Here is a 25,435-nt window from a genome sequence, read left to right as displayed (position 1 = left end):
CAGATGGGTGAGATGTTGAAAATATTTTATTAACAAACAAACACTTGCTATAAAAGCCATGAAACCTTCCAGTTCAACAATTCATGTAGTTGTAGTGGTCAATATGGAACTACAGATCTAGAATTAACTCTTGTCTCTAATCCATCTCTGAAGCAGTTGGGAAAGAGAGAGGAATTGTGCCTGGATTCATGGTTTGGAGCAAGCGTCCCCCAACACAACCCTATTCAGTCAAAACAATTATCTTATCTCATAGTAACGTGAATCTCTCCTCTCCGCTCCCCTCATTGGCTCCTCATAGACACTGATGTAAAACCAGTTGTGGAGCAGAGTCAGGAAGTAGCAGTTCTTATTGGTTTCTTGCAAAGGCAGGGTAGAGGAGAACCAATCAGATGAACAAGAGGGGCTGAGATGGCAACTATGCGTCTGGTTGTCTTTCATCTGGCCATGCTGGTGGATACATTTTTGACAAGAGGGATACATCCTTTCTGCTTCTAGTGTAGTGCTGCACTTTGCACACACAATCTCTCTCTCTCTCTCTCTCTCTCTCTCTCTCTCTCTCTCTCTCTCTCTCTCTCTCTCTCACACACACACACACACACACACACACACACGGACAAACTGTGCAGTGCCCAGCTCAGTCCAATTTTTTCCACTCGAAAATATCTAGTAACATTTATGGGGACCACTTATTTAGGATGTTAGAGAGAGAGTAGCTCTTGATTTCCCCTTGTGTGCCAGCTCCCCATTCCTTAAGGCACTGACTTGATTACACTACTATCTAAAGATGCATTAACACAACATGAAATAGGTGTTTTAAAAGAAACAATTCCATGCATTCCCGTTCTTACTATAATACATTACAAAGATTATAAATTCTCCAGCCCTGTTGTGCTAGTGTTTGCTGTCTAAACATTTCAAAATGACGAAGGTGAATCGAATGAAGATGTTAGATAAAACATGTTATCAAGAAGTCAGCGATTCCACAAGGCCGTCAGTTAAGCCCAGCTCTGAGCAACACCAGGTCACCTGACACACAGGTCACACACAAAAACAACAAGTTATATTGGTTTCACATTCATGCATAATTGTAAACAAACAAACAAACAAACAATAAAACAAGTACAGATAAAAGTACGATGATTAAGGCATTACGATGGTCAAGCTACTATTTTGCTTTGCAGAGAGACTGGAGATGGTTTCTGAGCTGGCATGCTAGGGGTTGATGAATAGCCGTACATTCACTTTGTACTCTTGTCAAAGACACTCGTGGGCCATCTAAAGACATCAGCATTAGACAGTAGCATGAAGAGTTAAAGTGTGTGCTCGTCATAGTTCTGTAGATGAGTTTTGATTGTGCTTTAGTATTGCTTAGCATTGTGGACAAACCCACACAGTCAGGTCTGTCAGGTTGGTGCAGTCATATAAAATACTGTGCTACTGGTATAGAAATAACTGTGTGCGTGTGTGTTTGTGCGTGTGTGTTTGTGCATGTGTGTTTGTGCGTGTGTGTTTGTGCATGTGTGTGTGTGTTTTCAACGTTGCCACCCAGCTTCTGTCCCCAGACCTGTGTGCATTTCCATTTGACTTGAAAATTCCAGAAAGTTGAGTATTCCAGAATGTTCCAGGATAATCTTAGGACTACATTTCTGATTGTGGAATAAGTCCAATGCTCCAATCAAAATGGAGATGGTCAGGACTTGTCCAATCAAAGCCATTCTATGTTGCTATAGCTCCATCACCTAGGCTATCATAGCGTGGTGGGATGACCTGCCGCTGAAAGAAAACAGAAAACATTCAGATGTCATGAAGTAAAAGCAACCACTTTACACATGGACAGTTCAATAACATGTGAGAGGATCCAATGTGTCCCATTGGAGTTATATGTACATTTTGAAACATAACTGGCCTAAACAACATAAAGAATCTGGTTTTATGAACATGAGTGCACGACCTTGAGGAAGTCAGAACAAACATGGTAGAAAGATTTACGACAATTATGATGAATGAATGCTGTGGCGTAGCTAAGAACAGTAGTTTGGTGTGTGTGTTTGTGTGTATGAGTGTGTGTGTGTGTGTGTATCATACCACAGGAGGTTATGTAGCACTCATGACAGTTCAGGACCCCATTCCGTATCCTCACGTCTGTCCCAGCCCTGGTCGTCCCCAGCTGTCCTTCACACACCCCACACTGAGAGGGAGAGGGAGGGAGAGAGGTGCAGACAGGGGCGAGAGGGGAGGAAAAGGGGGAGGTAGAAGGGAGAGAAAGGAGGTACAGGGGTGAGAGAGAGAAATGGGGAGAAGGGTGAGGAGAGAGGGAGGGAGATCATTTTATCATGAACAATTACGGTCCAATGTATATATGTGTGTGTGAGTGTGTGTGTGTGTGAGAGTGTGTGTGTTGAGTACCTTAAAGCACTGGATGTGGAAGAAGAGTCCCAGCGTGTCGATGATCATGGCAGCTCCCTTCCCCAGTGTCAGAGAGCAACCAGAGCACAGCTTCTTCCCACTCACACATCTGCACTCACACAAACACACACCACATGCACACACACACACACACACACACACACACACACACACACACACACACACACACACACACACACACACACACACACACAGACAGACACATACGGGTGAGGGAAATTCAAATAATTATCTGTAACCATTTGTTGTTTGCATATTTATCTATATTTAACAGCTCATAGGACACATCCACCCCAATAACAACACAACAGAGACAGTCCATAGCATATTAAATCAGTGTCTGCATGTGTGTGTTGCAAGAGAGTGAAAAATACATTTAAAGCTTGTGTGTGTCCGTGTGTGTGTGTGTCTGTGTCGTACCTGCTTGATAAGGTAGGCTGTGGTGATGACGACGGTGAGTGTGTTCCTACAATGTCATGAGAACCAGACCTGTGGACATACAGCAAGCCCATACAGGACATTCACACTGGCCCTCTGCTACAACTCAAGCAGCGTCAACTCCATGAAGCATGCTACAGGGATATGATCAAGCATGTGGAGTCGATACAATCAGATCATTAATCAAAGTAGTATGTTTCCACATTTTGGCAGTACAAGCAGAGAGACGTGTGTGTGCGTGTGTCAGTGGGGGGAATGTTATACTTCTAATGTAGCTGCATGGGGTAAATCAGTGTTGGGCTGTGGAACACAAGTACATCCACAAATATGCTTGCACACACACACACACACAAATGCATACAAACATGCACACTGCACACACACAGACACACACCTCTTAACTGTACTGGGCTGAATAAGCTGTGCGTTGCGGTCCAGAGATGAGGTTTTCCACAATTCCTGTTTTCTTTCATTTTCCCACGATGCATCTGCAGATATAAAACATGTTTGGTAACTCAAGGAAATCAGTATGTGTGTGTGTGTGTGTGTATGCGAGTGTGTGTATTTTACCTTGGACAAAGCGTAGTTGGGACACCCCATGCTGGTCCTCGCTCATCATTGGAACTCTTTGGTTGTTTTGCTGTGTGATATCTCTTGCTTCTATCTCTAGGTCTGGCTGATCCAGTGTGATCGTCGCCATCTTGTGGCTGACCGCTGTAGCAGCATTTGTTTTTGTCAGAGAGTCCTGCTGAGCAGACGAGATTGCTTCTACCTGACTGGGCTGTTTTGACAGAGTGGACAGATTAAGAGGTGCCGCAGTCTCCTCAAGTATCTGTCGCTCCTGAAAAACAGACATACGCACGTGTAAATATAGTTTGCTTTATCCTACGGATTGCTTTGTACAAGAACAGCCTTGTGCTCGTAATGTGTTCAAGGTTGTGCGTACCTCTTCGTTGTGTCTCCTCTCATCCTCCTCCACCTCCCTCTGCGCTCTCTCCCACTCCTCCTTCAACTTCCCCTGCTCTCGCTGGTACTGCTCCTGGAATGACAGACAGATTACAGACACACACACACGCGCCATGCTCACATACAGACATACATACACACTACGGACACACTAACACGTACGTACACGCAAACACACACGCTCACACATACACACACACACAGCCGCGCTCACAAACATACACACACACACACACACACAATGCTAACACACACTCCCTGAGTACCTGTAGGAGGCGCTCTTGTTCTTGCTGCCACCTCTCCTGGCGTTTGCGCTCCTCATTGGGGTCCCAGACCCAGTGATTAACACGCTTAGCCAAGTTCAACATGGGGGTCTCAATCTACCCAGCCCAGACATAGACACACACACACACAGACACACACACACACACACACACACACAGAGGAGAAGAACACAAAGGGAAAGGACAGAAGGAGAGGAGGGATGAGAGGACAGGTGTTCTACGACTATTGGACAAGTCTGGAAAAGGAAAGGTAAAGTTGTGGCACAAAGGAAACTCCAATCACACAGATGGACTGAGGGATAACAGAGCTACTCACAGTCACGTTGCTTTCCTCAAGTCCTTCTGTGGATTAAACACACACACAGAGAATACTTGTTTTAAATAATAGTAAATAATAAAGTAAATGACAGAAGAAAAGGACATGTTAGGGACTTATGTGAAACAGCCAAAAGATGGGCATTCTGGGTAATGTAGTTTTACCTGTCACTGTGGGTGAATAGGTCTGCTGGTAGCTAAAGGGTGCAGAACCAGATAACACTTCCTTCTGTTCCCCCTCTTGCTGCAGTAACAGCCCCATGGTGCCATTGATCTGCTGAATAGTGAATAGTCAACAGTCAATTGAGAAAATGATAAATGTATTTATGGATCAATCAATAAACATCTATTCATTGGTAAATTATTCAATCGTAAACCATAAACATTGTTATTTATCAAACCTGTGTGTTGCTAGGTAGATTAGAGGGGTATGGCTCCATGTATGTCTGGCTGAGCTCTGTCACAATAGTTGTCGTAACGATGCAGTTCCTCCCACCAATTAGGGAGCTGATGGCCGATGAACCAGAGGTCGTCGTTGCCACCAGTTCTGGTTGCTGTGGAGTCAACGTTTCATTTGCTGTCTGATTGGCTGTAGCTTGTTGAGTGGGAGGAGCTTTGCTCCCCTCAGGTGAGTGAAGAGGAGCGGAGGGGAGGAGGGGCACGGACATGCCCTCCTCAACACTCTTTCCATTCACATGAACCAACCCTTCCACCTGTGACGTACACACAATTAGGCGACAGAATAAAAACAGCGGGAAAAAGTCAGGACATGCAGTTGTGCTGCGTGACAATGAGGTTGTTATGGTTGACGCTGGTCTCACCTTGACTGCTTTATGTCCAGTCTGAATGTGTTTGGGTTGGCTGTAGGGCTTGGCTGTGAGCAGGGGCATGGGTCGAGACGGTGGAGGTCCGGAAGAGGCGGAAGAGAGACGGGTGTGTCCACAGGGCTGAGCGTGCAGTGACGGAGGCTGAGTGTGTTGGGGTTTAGGCTGTGCGTGTTGGGTGTGAGCTTGTGTTGGCTGAGGCTGGGGCTGTGCGTGTTGGGTGTGAGCTTGTGGGGGCTGAGGCTGGTGTTGTACTTCAGGGTGAGCTTGCTTGGGGGTCGGTTCGGGCTTTCGAGGCTCGGTGTGTGCGTGCTGGGTTTGAGGTTCTGCGTTCTGGGTTTGTGTGTGTGGGACAGTGGGAGGGTCACTGGGTGCTGGGGGACTGGGTAAGACGGCAGCTGAGGCACATTCCTGTGTTCTAGGATCGTTCTTCTCTGCTTCCTGCTTTTGTTCCGGTTTGGACTGGTTTTCCTGTCCGTTTCTTGCCACTCTCTGTTCCTGGTCAACAGTTGTGTGAGCTGGCTTGATCTTCGGGTCGGGTTTGGTCGAGTCCGGTTGGTAGTCCAGACCAATTCTAGGGAGTTTCAGGCTGTCCAGTGTCGCGTCACTGATGGTGAACCGCAGAGCGTAGCGCTGCAGAACCATAGCAGCTTCCTCCGGAGTCTCTGCCCTCCTGTACGCCTCACACAACTCTGCCTCCCTACGCTCCCTGCGGAATGCAAATAAGGAAAGAGAGAGAAAGAGAGATAGGAATGACTGTGAGGACAGGTTTAAAGAAACGTTTGAAGGAATAACCAAGAAACAGGACTTAGTATCTAGCTGATGAGCGGCATGCCACGTTCTCTCTCTCTCTTTCTCTCCCTCGTCACTCCGTACTTCTCCTCTACGATCTCCCGGTAGGTCTTGATGCTCTTCCTCTTGTGGGCGTCCATGCCCTCCTCCTTCATCTTCTTCTCCATTCTCTTTCTCTCCTCCTCCTTCCTGATCAGCTCCTGAGAGGCGCTCCGCCTGCGGTTCTTCCAGCGAGCAAGGTCCTGTTCAAGGGGTCATAGTTCAAGAGTCAGGACCAGGGTCAATCAACGTGCAACCACGTGACTCTCTGATGTGTCTCTGTCTTACGTCTCGCCAGTGGTCCTCCTCCTCGAGGTTGTGATTGTACTGCTCCTGCATGCGCTCGTATCGCGATTGGCCCAAAGGCTGAACGTGCTCGCCCTCCTCCTCGCTGCGCATGTCACTCATGCTCATGCTCCTGAAGAGGACACAGGAAACAGGAAGTGTCAACATAGGCTTCCTCATGACCAAACTAGCATGCACTCGCACAATTCTGGTTCTCTGTCTTTCTCCAGACCCCCTTCCATTTACAATCAAAACAATTGAATCAACTTACCCAAATTTGTTCAAGTTTCATTCAGATTAATTAGATAAATTACAAAGCCAATATATAATTAAGGAGGAAGTCGGAATAAAAAGAGCTGTGCATGCAAAAAAACTGTAAACAAGGTTAGTCTGTATCCAAGCGGGCCGTTGTAGCGGTTAGCTGTGAATAGATAAATGCATAGGACGTTAGCGTTGGCATTGGAGCAGACCACAAGGCGAAATGAGGCAAAACAATATGCAAGAGCAATCAGTCAGCATGCAGGTGTTTGGTAGTCCTCCAGTGCACATGTCAAGCATGCGTCTGTTTTGTATGTGTGTGTCTGATTGTTTGTTTATGTAAGCATTGAGGCCAGAGAGTGTGTGTTGCGTCCATGTGTGTGTGCCACAACACAGCAACTTATCAAAGTTTTCACTCAGAGACAGACTTACTCTGAGTCCTCAGTCACATGAGCAACTTGCCGACTCATCCTGTAATCGATACACACATAGGAATGAGAGAGAGAACAAGAGAGGGGAGGGTGAATGTTGGGGACAGTGGTGGTGGGTTGGGTTTCAGCAGATCAGAAGGAAGGATTTCATTGTAACACACGTAGTGTTGCACAACAACTTCTTGTATATTTCCTGTATTGGGAGACCGTATCAAGTCCAGTCAAGGCAGGTTAACATTAACAGTATCTCCCTCCTTTTCTTCTGTCATTCATGCTCCCTTGCAGATCTGACAGACTGTCATAGTATAACAGTCATAGTATAATAGTGGGGGCCTAGTTTTGAACCGATCCACCTGCTTGTCAGATCTGTGAGGAAGAGAGAAGGAGAGGAAGGGGACTGGCAGTCTGGGTGAACAACAATGACATACAGACATGGACAGAAGCTGACTTCACATGATAAAACAAATATACATGATTTTAGTTGAAAGAACCCTTCATGTTTTGAAAGTGTGATTGTGTGTGTTTGTGGGGGGGGGGGCTTCGTGAAGTCTCTCACATCATGGGGGGTAGGTCATCATCCTCCAGCCAGGAGGGTCTTCTCCATGGGAGGTCTCCCCCCTCCCTCCCCCTGTCCTGACTCCTCTCCTTACCCCTCTCCCGGTCTACCTCTTTCAGCCCACAGCTGATCTGGGCAGGGGGAGGAGTGGGAGGAGGAGTGAGGGTGGGGGCCGGGGGCGAGAGGGGGACAGAGGAGTTTGGGGGACCTGAGACAGAGGTTCTGGGGAGGGTCTCTTCTCTCCCTGGTTCCTCCCCCTGGACTCCCCCTTCCATCTCCCTCTCCCCCACCCCGGGACCCTTCCTCAATAGGGCTTGTTGAGGTGCCGTTGCCCCAGAAACAATGCTGCAGAGAGTGAGCCAAGGATGTAAATGAGGGGCGGGGTCAAACTAGGAAGTTAGACACCGACCAGACCAAACCAGGCCAAACACATGAAGCAACGTTAAACTAAACCAGACTGGGACCAGAGCAAGCCAGTCCAGATCAACCAGAACCAAACTAGATCATGCAACCCAATGCAGAGATAAATACAATCATTCCAAGAGTTCTTTTGAAACCAGACCAACAAATAAACAAAGACCACAGTCTGTTAGTCTTTCTAACTGACAAGATGAATAGTGACAAGCCAGAACCACATTTGCACGTCTTCATCGCAACTATGAATTAGTCATTCAGAAATAAACAAGCTTTGCCGTCTGTACACACACAAAGCAAAACTCCTTCAATAGTCAAGTCAACATACACCTTACGACCACGGCACACACATGCCAGAAACCTCTACCTGTCCTTGGAGGCCATGTCTGTGGGGTTACGTTTGCGGGAGAGGTAGTTTTTACCAGACGCAGGGGGTTGTTTGAGTTTGACTGATCCAGGTACAGGCAGAAAGAGGTTAAATGACTGGCCAACCCCCCCCTTCACAGACTTTTGGTTCGCTCTGGTCCTCCGAGCCATCATGTCATCCTTCTCCAGGTCTGGAACTGGCCCATCTTCATCATACTCATCATCCTCATTCTCATCATCGTCCCACTCGCACTGAGGGGTAGCCCTGACGACTGTTGCCGTGTCAACAGGTGGTTGAAGTGTGTCCATGGGGACATTAGGTTGATGTTGTCGTGGTTGGGCTCTGAAGAAAAACCTGTAGCTTTAGAATACCCTCCAGGATACACAGGCACATTGACACAATGTAACAAATGCTAAGATCGACCAGGCAAACCCCATGCAGGGTGTCCTCAGAGATGGCAACAGTAGGAGGGAGTCTAAAAATACCACGAACACAAACATGTATGGACACACACACACCAAATATTGTTAGTGACCTCAACTCACACTTAGTGACAACTGCACGTGCATGTTAGAAACCTCTCCTGACAGCTGGCACACCAAAACTCCGCCCACCTCTCCTTCTGCTTCCTATTCTTCTCCTCATGGACTTCCTTCCTGTTCCGGGGACAGGCATCAGTGACTACTTCCTGAGTGGAGCGTTTGGAAGCAGGCAGAGGCAAGAAGCGGTTAAAGGTTGCTGTGGCAACACCGGACTTATGGAACACCCCAGTCCTCCTTGCCATCATGTCGTCCTTGTGGACATCCGGGACCCTCTCTTCTTCTTCATCATCCTCTTCCTCCTCCTCTTTATCCATCCTTCTCCCGTACTGAGCAAGGCGAGCTTCCATAACTGCAGGAGTGGGAGGGGCTTCTGCGACTCTGGGTGTGGGGCAGGTGCTGGGGGGAGGGGCTTCTGCGACTCTGGGTGTGGGGCAGGCGCTGGGGGGAGGGGCTTCTGCGACTCTGGGTGGGAGGCAGGTGCTGGGGGGAGGGGCCGGGGCGGGGTCAGCTCCACGAAACCGGCTGTGATGTCATCCACCAAAAGTGGGAGAAGAGAGAGTAACCATGACAATGAGACAGCAACACTCCCGGGTCCTTACACACACAGGTGCAGACGCACACACACACAGGTGCAGACGCACACACACAGGTGCAGACACACACACACACACACAGGTGCAGACGCACACACACACAGGTGCAGACGCACACACACAGGTGCAGACACACACACACACACACACACACAGGTGCAGGCAGACCCATGCAGAAAGCTGGAATGTTCATTGAGTGCCTTGTTTGAGTGAGTAAGTGATCAAGTGAGACGATGTGTGAGTGAGTGAGCCTGTGAGTGTGTGTGAGAGAGAGTGTGTGTGTGTGAGTGTAAGTGTGAGAGAGAGTGTGTATGTGTGTGTGCATTTTGCAGTACATCCCACTTTAATCACACATAATCATACGCAACAAGCCAGGTCTAAAACATCTTTACAAATAAATTTGTCCCAAAGTACCAAACAACACCTCAGGTTTTATCCCTGCCAGTACACACAAAGGCAAGGTTGAAAACAGTGAGACATGTCTAAGTTTGACAATCACATATTTAGCCCGGTCAAGCTAAATATAGCCTGGTATGGTCCTGTTCTACAGCTAACCTGGAGCTAACCTGGCTTTTGTTCCGGTTCTGTCCTGGGCCATACCTGTGTGCCCGCTCGGTAAGCGGGGAGCCCATACCAATGGTGGGCATGGCCACCGTAGCCTTGGCCAGCATTCGCTTTAGCAACTCAGACTCCTCCCCCTGCCCTGAAGGGACGGTGCTTATTGTCTGCTGCAGCTCCGTCACACCCCCAAAGGTCACGACCTTACTACGACCCTGCCCCGCCGTCGCTGTGGCAGGGACCGGGCTTCCGGAACCTTTCTCCAGACACGCCTTACACAAAGGGGCGGGGCTAGGTTCACTGCACACATGCAGGCACACACGCATACACACACACCAGACATACACAAACAGGAGAAAGAAAGAGGACATAAAAAAGGAAAAGGAGGGAAATATTTGTTTGGAAACAAGACAAGAGTATGTGAGTCAACTGTAATGATGATCAGAAGGAGATAATGAATATATGTAGCATGAAAAGCTTGATGGAGAGGAAAAATGGAGGAGGATAGATGGATAGAAGGAAGTATGGAGAGAAAGGAGAGAAAAGTAGGAGCGATGACATCTTAACAAAGGAATGCAAGCGCACACACTCGCACACATGCACACGCAAATGCATACACTGTCTCTCTTGAACACAGGTAGCTTAGCGTTTCCTTGGTAACTGCTGCCATGGTAAAAGCTCTCCTACGACCAATGACATCAGAGCAGAGTGGACAAACAAAGCCAACCCAGAGCTCAGAGCCAACACAGGCCACACACAAACTCAAACACACACACACACGCATACTCAAACACACACACACACACGCATACTCAAACACACAGCTCACTTCAGCACCAGTTCCCTTCATTAAACCCAGGCCCATTAGAAAGAAAGAGGGGTAAGTAGAGAGAGAGAGAGAGAGAGAGAGAGAGAGAGAGAGAAAGAGAGAGAAAGAGAGAGAAAGAGAGAGAAAGAGAGATAAAGAGACAAAGCAATAGAAGATGCTAAGTGCCAGATTCACCCAACTTCCTCAGCCTCAAACTAGACCACAGGAATGAGAATACAAAGTTCTTGGTGTGAGAGCGATAGAATATACACTCTTGCAGAGACACATACAACAGCAATGCAAGATACACATCACTCTGAGTGACTGGGCTTGTGTGTGTGTGTGTGTGTGTACGTGACAAGCACCTGGGTTCAGCCATTCTCAGTCTCTCCCACTTCTCCAGATCGGACTGGGTCATGGGGGCGGGAACAAAGCTCATTGGTCCGTCCCTGTGTAGGCGTGCCCTATTTTGGGCCCGCCTATGGGCCAGGTCATCCTTATGCTTATTGGGTATCGTCTTAACATCTCCCCCCTCTCCCTCGCCCTCTTCGTTTTCCTCCTCGCGCCGAGGGGCGGAGTTGAGGAACGGGTTGTCTCTGCGCGTGATGATGTCAGGCACTGCCTCCCTGTCACTGTCCAATCACAGAGTCGGTACGGAGCAAACACGCCCAACACAAACATCGATGCACACGCAACACACACCCCGAAACCCAGAGACGCGCATCAGCAGACCACCCAGAGAGAAAGACAACAGGAGAGAAGGTGAACATCAAAGGAAAAAGGAGGAATGAAAGGATTAAATGTGAAGAAACACACCCCCATAAACATACACCTGAACACTCCTAACCTGATCTCCCTCTCCTGCAGGGCCTGCTGGGACGCCCTGCGGATGTCTTCCCAGCGCTCCCGATCCTTCCTGCTGCACGCTGGCGGCGGGACGAACTGGTGCACCCTGGGAGCTGTGGCGGTCCGGGGGGCGCGGCGCGAGGCCAGGTCGTCCCTTTGCACATCCGGAACCTTCCTCCCCGCTCCTCCTGGCCCCGCCCCCGGCCCCTCCCCCTCACCGTCAGATGAGGAGTCCCAGTCCGCCTTGTGGTTTGTAAGGAACTCGTTGTCGCAACGGAGGATGATGCTCGGCGACTGTGACCTCACTTCCTGTTCCTCCAAGGCAGGCGGTTTAGGGATGCTGGAGACGGGTTGGCATGGTAACACAGGAGTTAACGTTTCCATGGTGCCGTGCTCTTTCGGGAGTGTAGGCAGTGGTTGCCAATTGTGCGGTTAGCGGCCAAACACAAACACACACACCTGTAAGTCTGAACACACACACACACACACTACTGGGGAACCAAGGCCAACTCTAGCCTCCAGTAATAGGCTGCCTCACATTTACAGCTCATCTATGGTATTAGAAACTCTTTGCCTCGATGAACAGCACACAGCATGTCATTCCAAACAAGCTACCTCCAAAGCACTATCTACAAATATTCAGCAACCAATGAAAAAGAAAACACCAAGACTGGTTAACCAATCAGAAGCCACAGTCTTCAAAAAAGGCATTGTGCCCACCGAAAAACAATCATGCCTGTTAGTCGGAAACCAACACAACACAACATCCCTTCTGAAACAACCGAATGCAACTTGTTAAATTGCGTGTACTGCAACGAAGTGATGCCAAAAGTTCTCCGCTGGCCCTGACCTTGAATAGCGGACGGCGGCTGGCAGGACCTTTATCCCCGCCTTCTCAAGCATCTGCAGGCGCCGCTGCTTCCCCCCTGCTTCCTGGTTCCGCCCCTCCTCTTCCTGTGTATGCCCCTCCTCCTCATGTGACCCCGCCCCCTGGTCTACTCCATTTTCTGGAGCCCAGGTGACAGTCTTGAGGGTTTTGGCACGAGGTCCAGCCGGTCTCTTAAATCGCCCCACCCCTAACCCCTGACCACCCTCTACAATTGGGTCAGGGCGGCTGGGGGAGGGGCAAGGTCATGGGGTCGTAGGGGGGAACGCAACGTCAGAAGTCAGAGATGGAAGTTGGATATCGGTCATTTGTAAGTGAATATTGGTTTATGGGAAAGGGTTGTAGTTTGTAGGACAAATCATTATAGGACAAATCATTAATGGTGCCTAGTCTGGTCTGACAAACTAGGCACTGACTGGTTGGTTATGAGTCGGTTCTTGAGCGTGTGTATGTGGGGAGAGGGGCAGTGGAGGGTGTGGTCACTACCTCCTCTGCTCTCCGTCCTCGGCGTGTACTTTACGCCGTGGCGTGGGGACGTAGGCGGTGGCGTTGGCCCGGTTTGGCAGGAACTGGTTGAAGGGGACGGAGCTGCGTGATTCGCCGCCGCCGGCCGTGCGCCGCGCCAACATGTCGTCCCTTCGCACGTCCGGCTTCCTGTTGTCAACTTCCGAGTCACCTGAGATCAGGGAGGAGGAGGGGGAGGGGTTGGAGAGGGGAGGGGGGATAGGCAGAGACAGAGAAATAAGAGAGGGCATGAGATAGAGTTGGAAAAAGGAGAGACTCAAAACAAATTCTATTCATTTTTTCATTTAGCAGACGCTTTTATCCAAAGCATCTGTATCCAAATCTATTCCAATCCAAATCATTGGATCATTGGATCACAAATCGTTGTCTTCAGGGAATGTTAGCATGTCCTTTGGTCCTGACACAAAGCTGCATCCTACTCACAAGTCATTAACACACAAACAGGATGCCTTTGGCCTCTTCTTTCCTCTACCCCACAGACACACACACACACACACAGCAGGATGTTGATCTGAACAGTACTGAAATGCTCTCACACTAAGTTTCAAAGCCCAATATCTTTAGGGACCGTTACTCAGACAGCTGCAACCGTTGCCACTCACTCACACACCCACACACACAGCTGTTGTCTATAACAGATAGTTGGCCGGCCGTGTCATCAGACATCGTTCCCAGTGTCCTTCACAGTCCACACTGTCAACTTATTTAATACAGCACACAGGGTCTTTATACATGGCATGTATGTAAGTTCTCAGAGAAACCTTACCATCACTGTTGCCCCGATTTGCCACATCAGGAGAAGGGCTGTGTTGGGAACGTGAGCCAAAAGAATCCAAGCTGTCAATCAAGAATTGTGAAAAGAATATAACATTTGCTTTTGTTTTATAATTTGTGTTTATGTAACTATAATGATTTATTGTATCTGTATCAGTGGCTCTGTGTTTTTACGGTCTAAGTGTGTGTGTGTGTCAGTGTGTGTGTGCATGCATGTGGATGTATGTGTGTGTGGGTCTCACCTGTCTAGAGAGTCGTCACGGGCGTGACGGGGAGGAGAGAGAGAGTCGCTCCTCTCTGAGTCCCAGCAGTCATAACCACTGTCCCTCACACTGCGTCTGGTGCAGTCTCCTGCTTCCTCACATTCCTGCAACACACACGCACGCACAAACATACACACAGACACAACAGCACAGAAAAAAGAGAAAACGTTTCCATGAACAATAAAAACAGTCAAACTGTTGAACTGTGAACTAAGAACTGTAGGTGTCTACATTGAGAGTGAGAAAGAAAGTCCCTTGAACAATGTAATTTGGATAACCAGGGAAAGGTCATGAGGGAATAAGTTAAGTTACCTCTATTACAAGAATGAGTGAGAGATACCTCCTGTGTGTTCATGGTATCCCCAGAGACTCCAGGAGAGAGAGATGTAGGAAAAAGAGCTACAGCAAATCCAAACAATATCTAGATGGTTAAGTCCCAGATTGATTCTCTCTATCCCCTATTGTTTTCTGAGATTTCCCTGCAGGTCTCTATTTTCCTCTCTCTGTGGTCTCCCAGTCCCAAACGACGACACACATACACAAGCAGACAGTTCCTGTTGTGAAAGCTGAGATGTGTGTGTGTGGTTTAGGTTCTCCCATCCCTTAGTATCTGAGATCTTTCCTGCCCCCCCACCCCAACTCCACCCCCACCCCAGCCACAAACAAAGAGAGGAAGCTGTCTAAGCCCACTCCATGACCGTCTGTGTCTCTATGTGTGTGTGTGTGTGTGTGTGTGTGTGTGTGTGTGTGTGTGTGTGTACACAGTATGTACATTGTCACATATGTGTGTCCACCTACCGTCCTCATGTGTGAAAGCAGTCCCTCAAACTCCTTAATGTTCAGCGTGGGTCCGTTGTAAGTGGCATTGCCACTAGCTGCCTTGCCCAGCCAGAACACTGTAATCAACACCTGGTGGAGGGAGGGAGGGAGGGAGAGAAGGAGGGAGAGAAGGAGGGAGAGAATGAGGGAGAGAATGAGGGAGACAAGGAGTGACAAAGACAGTGACCACAGTGGCCACAAGAATCCCTGCAACCAACACAGTTCTATATACAGTATGTGCATTCCTTGTTGGATTATTTGTTGTTCAGACAGAGAGAGAGAGCAAGAGAGAAAGAAAGGAGAAAGAGAGCAAAGCAGGACACAAAAACACTTACATTCTTCAGTTTTCTGCTGCAGTCTGAGTCCCTGTAGAGAACAAGATGCCAAGATGGCAAGAGAGTGTCCGTATCACTTTCATGTCGAAAAAACACAAGACCACCACGCACACACACACACATACATCTTACTTCAAGTTGGCACGTATGGAGGTGTCCTGCAGGTCTCCAGGGTCAAACAGCTGAGAGCCTTTCAGGCCTAGCTCCTCACAGCCCTTCAGGAACACAGACAGGTTGTCCTGGGGGAGGTAAGGAGAGAGAGGGGTAGAGGGGGGTCCAGCGGTTATGTAATCCAGGTCTTACCTGTGGTCAGTCGTGATAAGGTCTGAAAAGTATTTTCGCATTGCTGTTGTGGTTTTGCGGTGGAATTGCTTGTGAAGTAGTACGATATAGTATTGTGAAAGTACTTTTTTAGTATTGGTACTCACTAGTCCTGCAATAGGTGTGGGAAGTCTGTTGATCTTCTTGACGAGTCCTGGTTTGATAGAACTCAGTAGCCTGGATGGACAAGAGTCAAAGAGAGGAGTCATACTCACTGACTCAGTGAGTCACAGAAAGGATATCAGTCAGGAAATCAGTTAACAATGAGAAATCTATGAATTGGTTCTTATGAATGGTCTGTTTTCTTCAGTGATTGAACTGGAAGTGATGTGTGGGACTCACTCGCACAGCAGGATCCCGTTTTCCAGTCCGCCCCGAAAATCTTTGTCTCCAAAACTCCGCCCAGTCACCGCCTGGAGATGGAAACAACAAACTTCTGGCTCAATCATTTCATCCAGCAGCACTGGGATAATGAGGAGAAAGGGCAGGAGGGAGTAGATGGAGGAATTAATTCAAACAATTCAACAAAATACTACACAGGTAAATAACCCACACCAACATCTTACGCCCTCAAAACTAATCTCCATCTCTAATTTCAACCCACAATTTACTGCGCAAAAACACAAATGCAGATTGTTAGAATTCAAAGATGTCTGTGAGGGCATGTAAACAGTACAGGAAACAAGTATAGCTGTAGATTTCTCCCTCCACAAGTATGTTGTAGAATGTTCCTAAATACTTGAACAATATGCCCCCAAAATACAACCATGTTTGTCCATAAGAAATACTAATTATTAATAAAACAATAATCTCAAAAACATTTAAACCATGTATTTTGCCCTTACAAATTAACAATCTGAATGATATAAAGGAGATGGCAGTGATTATGAAGGCAATAAGATACTGCTAAATCTATGGATGATAAAACATCCCGTTCTATCTTTTCCAAACACAACCCAGACACAGACTCACACACGCACACAAACACACTCTCAGAATGTGTTTGTAGTAGGTGTGTCATCAGCGGTCAGAAACAGAAAGGATGTGAGATTTGATTATTGTCCTTCCTGGACAATAATGGATTAACCAAGATTATTCCCAGATCCTCGTTGTTGCTTTCTGAATACAGACACACACACACATCACTATCTCTCTCACATACACACACACACCTCATCCTACCTCTCTTTTTTTCTCTCCTTCTCACACACACATCCAGACACATAAAGCCGTCCACACACTGCGAACTGTGAGGCATCTGACACTGAACATGAATTTAATGATAATGATGTTATGACAGACAACACAGACCAAATATCACATTTAATCCACGTTTAATATCTCTCCCTACTCACACACTCACCACACACACACACACACACACACCTCCTGGCACAAAGCAAGACTACAGACCCTCTGAAACATTTACTGCGTGGCCATACATAATTTACTAAGGAGAATGCAGCCCAAGAGCAGCAGTCTACAATCTGTGATGCTTGTGTGTGTGAGAAAGAGAGGGAGAGAGGGAGAAACAGAGAAAAGAAGGATGTGGAGTGGAAGCTGTTTCTCTAATCCAAATGTTGCGAAATAGTACAGTACACACACACGACACACACACACATTGGTAGATTTAGAATCCAGTGAAGGATGAGAGACAGCGCCAGATCTCGATGAGCCACGTCTCGAGTGAGGACCTGTAAAAAGTTGTGTGTGTGTGTGTGTGTGTGTGCATGAGTGAGCATTCTAGCGTGTTACATAAAGAAACAACCACAGGCCTTGAGGGTATTTCAGTGACAGTCGCCAGTAATTTGACCGTCTGAACATAGCCCTCCCTAGCCCCACTTCAGTGGATCATTCTGCTCAGTCTGAGAGAATGGCAGCAGCAGATACCATTTAAACCCTGTGGGGCAAGAGGAGGGGGGGGGGGCAGAAGTAGGCCAGAGTACCTTCCACCATTAGAGACACAGACTGAGAGAGAGATTTTGACCTTAAAAATATCTTCATTGGGCAGTCAAAACTGCCAGCCAGCCACCAGTTACATCACAACAACCATTTTGGATCATCAGCAGTCTACACTACGAGCTCTTCTCTCTCTTTCTCTCTCTCTCTCTCTCTCTCTTGATTTGGACCTTTGCAACAGCATGTGTATTTAGTGGGATAAAGTGAAGGATTCGGATTATATACACACCGACACAAACACACACACACTTAACAGCTGGATGTCTTTGGACATCACAGTTAATCTGGCAAAGAGAACTTGACATCTGGCATGACACACACACAAACACACAGGCACACACACACACACATCTGTCAATCTCTACTTGAATACTGAATGCTAGGCTACATCTCAACTACATGTTCTGTGACAAAATAGACTCAGATTCACACACCTCATGGGGTACTTCCTGTTCAGGTCATGTGATGAATGATATATGACTGATTAGTGGACTGGCCCCTAGAGACAGTGAAACATTATAGGTTACCAGTGTTATGTTCCCATGGTGACTAGTGTCACCCTACCTAGGCGTGTCCGAAGAATATTCAAGCAATGTTAAACCGAAATGACACACATGGTAGCGCACATATGCTCTATCATGCTCATGCACACCCCCGCCTGCGTACATACATGCACACACACACACACACACACACACACACACACACACACACACACACACACACACACACACACACACACACACACACACACACACACACACACAGGCATACATCCCTCATGCAGACCACTGATGTCACTTACTCAACTTAAATGATGCAGTCACACAATCTTTCACACACACACACACACATACACACACACACACACACACACACACTAAAGATGTAGCATGGAGCTTGGGGTATATAACCCTGAATCATCCCACCTGTGACTGAGTTTATATATAACTCACTGAAAATAGAGTCAGCTGGACTAGCCTGGAAATAACCAGCCAGAATCAGGAAGGAGGGAGGAAGAATGAAGGAGGGGAGAACAAGAGGAAAATGTAAGGAGACAAGAGGATGAGAAAGGAATTGTGTGAAATGCAGGAAGGTAATAAAGTTGAGAAAGAGAGATTCAGAGAGCAAAAGACAAGACAAAATACAGAAAGGAAAGATGTTGACCATTTATAAAATACAGAGATGGGGTTGTCTCTCTCAGGACAGACAAACTAGAGAAATGTGTGTGTGTCTGTGTGTGCCTTCTAACAGCTGAAGGCTGGGCTGAGAGTGGGTAGTGATTGATTGTTTTCTGTGAAAGCCAAGCACATCTGAAAGAGCTGGTAAAGGGGACCAACTACACTACTGGAACATCAATGTTAGCTGACTGCGCATTAACGTGTAATGGATTTGTAAGACCGTGTCTACACAGCATATGTATGTGTGTGTTGTGTATGTGTGCGTGTTTGAAAGAGAAAGATGGAGAAAGCACGCATTTCAGGACACCATCCCTACTTTAGATTTGAGATGCTACTGTTTAACACGTGCGAAACAGAAAACAAAAATGAGGTCAAATAAGAGCGCTTCACTGATTATCCCACAACGTCCCCACCGTGACCGCGACCCCTTGAAGCTCCCGTTGGAGCGAGCGCAGTTTGGATGCTCTGGGGATATAAAGCTAAACACGATTCTAGTTAATCGTATCACCCGTTCTCAATGTAGCATCTCGTGCGTGAATACTGGCCTCGTTTCATAACCATGGCAACCGGAATTCCCTTCGCCACAATCGCCTGAAAGTGGGCGTTTCTGTGGTGCAGGGGGGAATTAACTGATATATTCGTCGTAAACAGTATTACACAAAAACGGTGCACCTACGCACACGGACGCGCGCCAAGCACTGTAGCTGCAGTTCTAGAACATTCAAGCCCTTCCACGATATGCTGCACTGCACATAACAGACAGAAGGGCATTCGAACCTCCTTGGAACCTTAGGATATCCCATGGTTGGACGCCATGCGCGAATAGAACTAACTCGCAGTACACACACACACACACAGGCTAGGCTTACACACACACACAAACACACACACATTCCACCACGCAGCAGAAACCCTGTCCCGCATTGTCCAGCGGCGCGGAAATCCGACACCCAGAGGCTGCAGTGACAATTGCGTCCCCCAACAGGTGACGATATAATACCTTATTTATAGACCATGTCGATCCATTTCTCGCAGCGTGAACGAAACAACGCGCAGCGATGCTGGCCACTTGGGGCCAAGTAAGCTATCATGTTATCTGTTTCCTAAGTTTTATCTTGAGAGAAGCTATCCAACTCACTCACCTCAATCCATTTCTGCGCCTCTATACAGGCAGGCTCGGGATGGCTCTGTTCGGGATGTTTCGGCGCCGGTGCAGGCTCATGTTCATCCCCGGTGGAATTTGAACCTTCACGCTCCCCTACGGGACTAGCCATATCTGTTTACCCTGACCAGCAAGCGTTGGTTGTGGCTGAAAATCCTAGGTTTATGACAGATGACTGCAATAATACCCGCGTTCGCGTTCGTTCCGCTGTTCAGCAAAATCCGTTATCCTCCTTTCGGTTTACCGTAAATTCGCAGGAGAGCGCGCAGCAAAGTGCGTCTTCGATCTGCTTGAGAGAGGAGAGAACTCTCGCGACTCCCACAACGCAATACGAACCAACCGCTAAAAATAACAACCCGAACCGGCCAGCCCGAGACAGACTGCCACCCAACAGCCGCTAACCGCGTGCCCGCCAGGACACGGGAAAGCGCAGGAAAGAATTCGGACGGGGGAGAGAGTGTGCTTTATTACAAAAGGTGGCCCGTTATTTTAGCTGCGTGACGCGCCTGGCACTGCGCGTAATGCCACCTCTGCTTCACTGTCCGACAGGAGGAAAGGTCGAGCCAGATTCAGTGCGCGTCTGTATCCACAGCGACGCGGAGGGTAAACAACCCTCTGACATCAAGACGAGCGCTCACATTGTTTCCCCCTCCCTCACTCGCCAAACTGTATTGAGAACGGCCTTTTAGCCGGTTCTCGACGACCTAATACAAGTCTCTTCTGAATATCCTTCCCTCCTCATCTTACTGATGAGAACATGTTGACTGACAGGAGAAGAGTGCAGGACAGTGGAGAGGTTGTGCCCAAGGTCAGATACAGTATGTGTATATCTACATACAGTATTTCTCCACCATTACCTGTAGCCTACAGAAGGCATCATCTTTACCTCCACACATCCAAGCTGCCAGTGTCACTTGATATGGATCAACACATTTATTGACAGCTGCCTGGCTCTTATCTGGGGCAGGTCTGCGATGTGCTGACCACTCAACTGTCATGGTTACATGCACATCCAAGAACGATATGTGATGGCTCTTATAGTCAAAGCTAAAGGCTGACATTTATGATGGGAGATAAATTTGAAAAAGCATGCATTCCATCTTGAGTCTCAGACACCCAGTCCCTGTCTTTCCCTTCACTGTTCTTCAGTCTCTCACACATACACACGAGAAAGGCATGCGTTGTTAAGTTTTAAGATTCCTTTTTTTATTGAGAACAGACAGCATGGCCCACATGACTACAACCGCAACATCAGGAAGCTGCAGAAAGGCAAAGTATTGGAACACAGTACGTCAGTCACACGCAGTCGTCATCTGGACACAGCCTAACCTATCACAGTCCCAACTGAACACAACTTTGTCCTAACAAAGGCCTGACATCAGAAGGGAAAGGAAATGGGTTTTACAACGGTCAAAAACTCTTTCCAAAACTACCCATTCTTCCAACTGAGAAAAAGATTCTCTGCGGACAAAAGGGCTATTTTCGACAAACGTCCCGTCAGAGTCAGACTGTGGCCTTTGCAGAAAAAGGTTGGATTCTACACAGACAAGGGCCTACCTCTGTTCCCTGCATACCATCCTATACTCCTCCTCTCTCATTCCCTCCCTCCCACCCTCTGTTCACTCCTCACTTTCTCCCTCTCCTTTTAATTTAATCTTTCATTCCGTTGCCATTGAAGGCACTTGTATATCAGCCCATCTCCAGTCTCAGAGACAGCCCGACACACATTCACACACAATATCACACAGACAGGCAGTGACTGAATCTGGCATTTGAGGAGCTCAAGAGTGTGAAAAAGACAGCAGTATTGTGATAGCAAAGTGACATCACACAAAAGGCTTGGGCAAGCTTGAATAGTATCTATGTGCAGCTGTATGTTCAGATAGTGTGTGTGTGTGTGTGTGAGAGAGAGAGAGACAGAGTTTGCGTGTGCCCTGTTACAGTATAAGTGTGCTTTTTCGTGCAGTGTCTGCAAATTGAAGTGCGTGCCCGTGTGCATTCTGGTATTGTGTGTTCCAGTTGTATGGTGGGTGTGTGTGTGTGCGCTCTACATGGTTTTGGGGGGGAATCCTGGCTGTAGAGGGGGGGGGGGGGTCTCTAGGTGTGACATAGAGCCACAGCAGAGAAACGGAGCTCTCCCTCCTCTCGCTTCATGAAACCACGACACACCGTCGCTGCATCCTAGAGAGAGAGAGAGAAAAAAACATATGACTTAAACTGCATGGACATCACCATGAGCTTAGCTACATGTGAGAACATAGAACTACCGCTACGGTCAGACAATGAAGGTAGCAGTGTAATCATTTTGTGATTGACAGTACCATGATGAAGGAGTCATCTTTAGTGGCTCCATGCTTCACCGGTCCAGCCACCCGTCCATCTTAATCACAACATGACCACGTTAGACTGGTGGAATCCAACACACGTGTACTGTACACAAACACATACACACACACACACCCAGCTCATGAAGTTGTCCATCCACATTAACAAAGGTGATGAAATGGAAGTTCACATTGTCTGCTTCCACCTGAGAGACAAAGAGAGAGAGGGGGAAGCCATGTTAGTTTGAGACAGAGGGAGTGTGTGTGTGTGTGTGTGTGTGTGTGTGTGTGTGTGAGGGGGGATCTTACCCTGCACTGGCCCTGTGCTGCAACTTCCTCATGTGCCTCTTTGATCGCCTGACAGAAAAGGATCCAATTACATGTATGCCCTCAAACCATATTGAACACATTTTACAGACATATTGATGCCATATAAATGCCTGACATATTAGTAACAGCAAGCTTTCAGCTATCACAGCTATCTGTGGGGAAAAAAGTAACTGAGTCATGGTTCATAACATTGGTAAATGGGTGTCTGGCGCCCTTTAGTGGCTAGTATTAAAAGTGCAGGTGTCCAAAATGCATTCGGTTGGTCAATTTTAGGTATGCACACCTGGAGTGGGATTGTTCAGGTATTTGCATTCGAGTTGATTTTTGTACATTTTGTTTGATGTGTGATACCTTATTTTTCTCCAGGTGTTTGGCCCTTTCATCAGCGCTTATCTTAGCCGTCTCATCTAGAAACTTCTTCAGTGCTGAGTCACTGTCTGCAACATGGCAGACAACACCTTTGAGTTTGCTTTCCCCCCCCCTCCTCAAAACCTTGGGTCCCCTGATGCTTGTTTAGAACTATACATGGCTTCATTCACAAGGTGCATCCCAGACAAACTGATACACAATGACAAGATCAATATATTTCCCCTTCCATTGTCTAATGCAGCAACCTCATCTCCATATCAATATCCGTGTGGCAAGCCTGCCACACCCTAGAGAAAAATCCAGTCATACATGAGCTCTCCAATGGACCTAACTAACTCATGCAGACTTTATAAAAGACAGGATTCCAGTTAGCAACATCTGCATCCTTCATAGAATGGCCATTAAGTCAAATTTTCATAAGTTACATGGTCTGATGCCTCCATTGACAGCCATTTTGGCTCTGTGGACCCAGGTGAAGGAGGTTTCCACTCACCAAACTCCATTTTGTCCTGGTTGTTGCCCACAGCATGCAGGAGGGCCACTGTGCCACAGGAGTTGACCACTGTCTGTTTCAAGAAGTACACTTCTGAAGCTCCACCCACCTGCCCCGCCTGCTTCTGCCTGTGAGACTCATGCTGAAACACACACACACACGAATGCAATTTAGTCACTTACCAGGGGTTTTCATCCAAAGTAGGTAAACCGACTGTACATCCTATACCTACATTCACACACACACAAACGGGCTATTACTGAGTGGTGTGTCGCAACATCATGGTCTGCAATGTTTTTCATCAGTTCCTCAGAGACTCTAAAGATCATACGTCATGTATCTGGAGAACAAGGCTGTCTAGGGGATGAAGCAAGATTTCTTGATTGGTAGACACATACTCCTTGCGAAACATCACCAGCAAGGTCACATGACGATGCCCCCTCGCCCCCCCTCACACACACCCCTGACACACACACCCCAAAGCCAACTCACATACAACACACACACACACACACACACACACACACACACACAAACACACCCACGAGTGGCCTTACCTGTTGCGTAAGAGGGAAGAGCAGCATCACAGCACAGCAGGGTGTCGGTACAGAAGACAGCAGCTCGGCCTCCAGACCCAGCACGTCCACGAAACGCCAGCTCCCACCCACACCCAGCTTACCCAACATCTGAAACACGCATTCAAAACATGTCACCATTCCCTCCATAACCTATTTCACAAAGTCGCCATGCAACTACGGTATTCTTTTGGCTCAATTGTGTTTTTGATTCTGAGTAGGATTGGATGTTAATTGTTGGACATTTTTTGTATTCGAGCCTTCAGGACAATATGTAAATAACAAATTATTCAACAGAGTCGCTCAATCATCAAGACTACTTTTGTTTAAGTGAAATATATACAAAAGAAGAGACGCTGCTTTGTTAAGGCGGCGCATGTTCCATCAGTCAGACCACACCCTTCAAGCCAGACACCGGGCAGGGCGCATGGGAGGATACTCGTGTCCAGTTGACAGACACACTGGTCGACTGTACCGCATCAACGTCCAGTCTACGGTGACTCGTTTTCTTCCGGTTATAGCCAACAAATAGTTGACCGAATTGCATAATTTTGTCATCCGACTATGGGGTGAGGTTTTGGCCGCTACAACCTGCTACGCTACCATTCCTCTCGTTGCCGTGTTAGTAATTTGGTCTTTAAGTAACCCACCACAGCTTGAATCATGGTCACTTTAGACAATGACTCAGCGCACGCACCTTGTTGAGCATCTGAAAGACAGGCAGAAAGACGGACACAGAGGGAGACAGCAAAATAACCGTTAATGCCTTCATATACGGCATGTTTATCTACCAAATTATTACATTCTGAGCCCGTGGAGCCCTGGTTGTTTACCTACCTCGGGGTTGATTTCCATTGGGTTCCACTCCATCGCGTCAGTTAAGTTTCGGTCTAGCTGTAGGCCTACGGAAATAACCAGAATGATCCACGAGCTTGCAATCTAAGCTATCAGTCTGTAAGAGCGCATGCACGAGGTTCATATGCCACCGGTCATATTCCATTCGCTGTAGATACACGGGGGTGGTCGCATGCAGAATAACAAACACATACAATAACGCACGTGGCACTTCGTAAAATGTTTGAGTTCAAATATTACTTTAAGATCTCTGTTGCAAATACTACTGTGCAATGAAATCGGTCGGTCTGCTGCACTCTCATATTGTTTAGGAGGCCGTACAGTTTAATACGAAATGGAAGCTTCCAAACCATGCGCAGAGTTAGCATATTCAATCAAATTCAAAACACAAATCGACTGCATTTTCCCATTTAATCCATTCATGCTTTCTGCAATTTAAAACTAATGGCTGAATAATATTGTGTGTGCACAGGGATGAAAAAAGCATCTTTCTCTCACACACACTGTAAACTGTGGGCATT

General features: G+C 47.5%; 2 protein-coding genes across 6 annotated transcripts; both read right to left on the bottom strand.

The window, feature by feature from the left end:
- Positions 1 to 12: 12 nt before the first annotated feature.
- On the bottom strand, positions 13 to 20,229 carry LOC136956296 (LIM and calponin homology domains-containing protein 1-like). Of its 4 annotated transcripts, XM_067250188.1 has the most exons (24): positions 19,949 to 20,229; positions 16,009 to 16,079; positions 15,774 to 15,843; positions 15,478 to 15,584; positions 15,346 to 15,376; positions 14,990 to 15,100; positions 14,171 to 14,295; positions 13,921 to 13,991; positions 13,116 to 13,305; positions 7,061 to 7,099; positions 6,374 to 6,503; positions 6,131 to 6,288; positions 5,252 to 5,963; positions 4,832 to 5,143; positions 4,596 to 4,707; positions 4,432 to 4,457; positions 4,098 to 4,211; positions 3,812 to 3,904; positions 3,436 to 3,706; positions 3,260 to 3,353; positions 2,848 to 2,916; positions 2,407 to 2,515; positions 2,086 to 2,188; positions 13 to 1,773 (listed from the first exon to the last, which is right to left on the bottom strand). In XM_067250188.1, exons 1-24 carry the CDS (start codon positions 20,078 to 20,080, stop codon positions 1,748 to 1,750), a joined length of 3,276 nt encoding a protein of 1,091 aa, XP_067106289.1. In that variant the 5' UTR covers positions 20,081 to 20,229; the 3' UTR covers positions 13 to 1,747. The 4 variants fall into 4 exon arrangements, with proteins under 4 accessions (XP_067106289.1, XP_067106288.1, XP_067106290.1 ...); XM_067250187.1 differs by lacking the exons at positions 13,116 to 13,305; positions 13,921 to 13,991; positions 14,171 to 14,295; ... (4 more) ...; positions 16,009 to 16,079; positions 19,949 to 20,229 and adding exons at positions 7,616 to 7,960; positions 8,397 to 8,738; positions 9,011 to 9,304; XM_067250189.1 differs by lacking the exons at positions 2,848 to 2,916; positions 13,116 to 13,305; positions 13,921 to 13,991; ... (5 more) ...; positions 16,009 to 16,079; positions 19,949 to 20,229 and adding exons at positions 7,616 to 7,960; positions 8,397 to 8,738; positions 9,011 to 9,304.
- Positions 20,230 to 20,934: 705 nt separating this feature from the next.
- On the bottom strand, positions 20,935 to 24,999 carry uchl1 (ubiquitin carboxyl-terminal esterase L1 (ubiquitin thiolesterase)). 2 transcript variants are annotated; one of them, XM_067250103.1, is made up of 9 exons: positions 24,897 to 24,999; positions 24,757 to 24,768; positions 24,042 to 24,170; positions 23,485 to 23,626; positions 22,974 to 23,059; positions 22,602 to 22,649; positions 22,429 to 22,498; positions 22,290 to 22,348; positions 20,935 to 22,149 (listed from the first exon to the last, which is right to left on the bottom strand). In XM_067250103.1, exons 1-9 carry the CDS (start codon positions 24,927 to 24,929, stop codon positions 22,066 to 22,068), a joined length of 663 nt encoding a protein of 220 aa, XP_067106204.1. In that variant the 5' UTR covers positions 24,930 to 24,999; the 3' UTR covers positions 20,935 to 22,065. The 2 variants fall into 2 exon arrangements, with proteins under 2 accessions (XP_067106204.1, XP_067106205.1); XM_067250104.1 differs by lacking the exons at positions 24,757 to 24,768; positions 24,897 to 24,999 and adding an exon at positions 24,710 to 24,747.
- Between the last annotated feature and the right edge of the window lie 436 nt (positions 25,000 to 25,435).

Source organism: Osmerus mordax, chromosome 14, assembly GCF_038355195.1.
Source record: "Osmerus mordax isolate fOsmMor3 chromosome 14, fOsmMor3.pri, whole genome shotgun sequence".
Lineage (NCBI taxonomy): Eukaryota > Metazoa > Chordata > Actinopteri > Osmeriformes > Osmeridae > Osmerus > Osmerus mordax.
Note: the sequence above shows the minus strand (reverse complement) of the source record. Positions and strands in the feature narration are given on the sequence as shown.

What these genes read in the sequence shown, in the direction of transcription:
- LOC136956296 (XM_067250187.1), bottom strand. Translation starts at nt 9,285, where the DNA reads ATGGAAGCTCGCCTTGCTCAGTACGGGAGAAGGATGGATAAAGAGGAG. An exon ending in AATAGGAAGCAGAAGGAGAG is followed by an intron (nt 8,739 to 9,010) that starts GTGGGCGGAGTT and finishes GTTTTTCTTCAG; the next exon opens with AGCCCAACCACGACAACATC. An exon ending in AGGAGGACCACTGGCGAGAC is followed by an intron (nt 6,289 to 6,373) that starts GTAAGACAGAGA and finishes CCCCTTGAACAG; the next exon opens with GACCTTGCTCGCTGGAAGAA.
- uchl1 (XM_067250103.1), bottom strand. Translation starts at nt 24,929, where the DNA reads ATGGAGTGGAACCCAATGGAAATCAACCCCGAG. An exon ending in TCTTCCCTCTTACGCAACAG is followed by an intron (nt 23,627 to 24,041) that starts GTAAGGCCACTC and finishes TGTGTGTTTCAG; the next exon opens with CATGAGTCTCACAGGCAGAA. An exon ending in AAGATGACTCCTTCATCATG is followed by an intron (nt 22,150 to 22,289) that starts GTACTGTCAATC and finishes CTCTCTCTCTAG; the next exon opens with GATGCAGCGACGGTGTGTCG.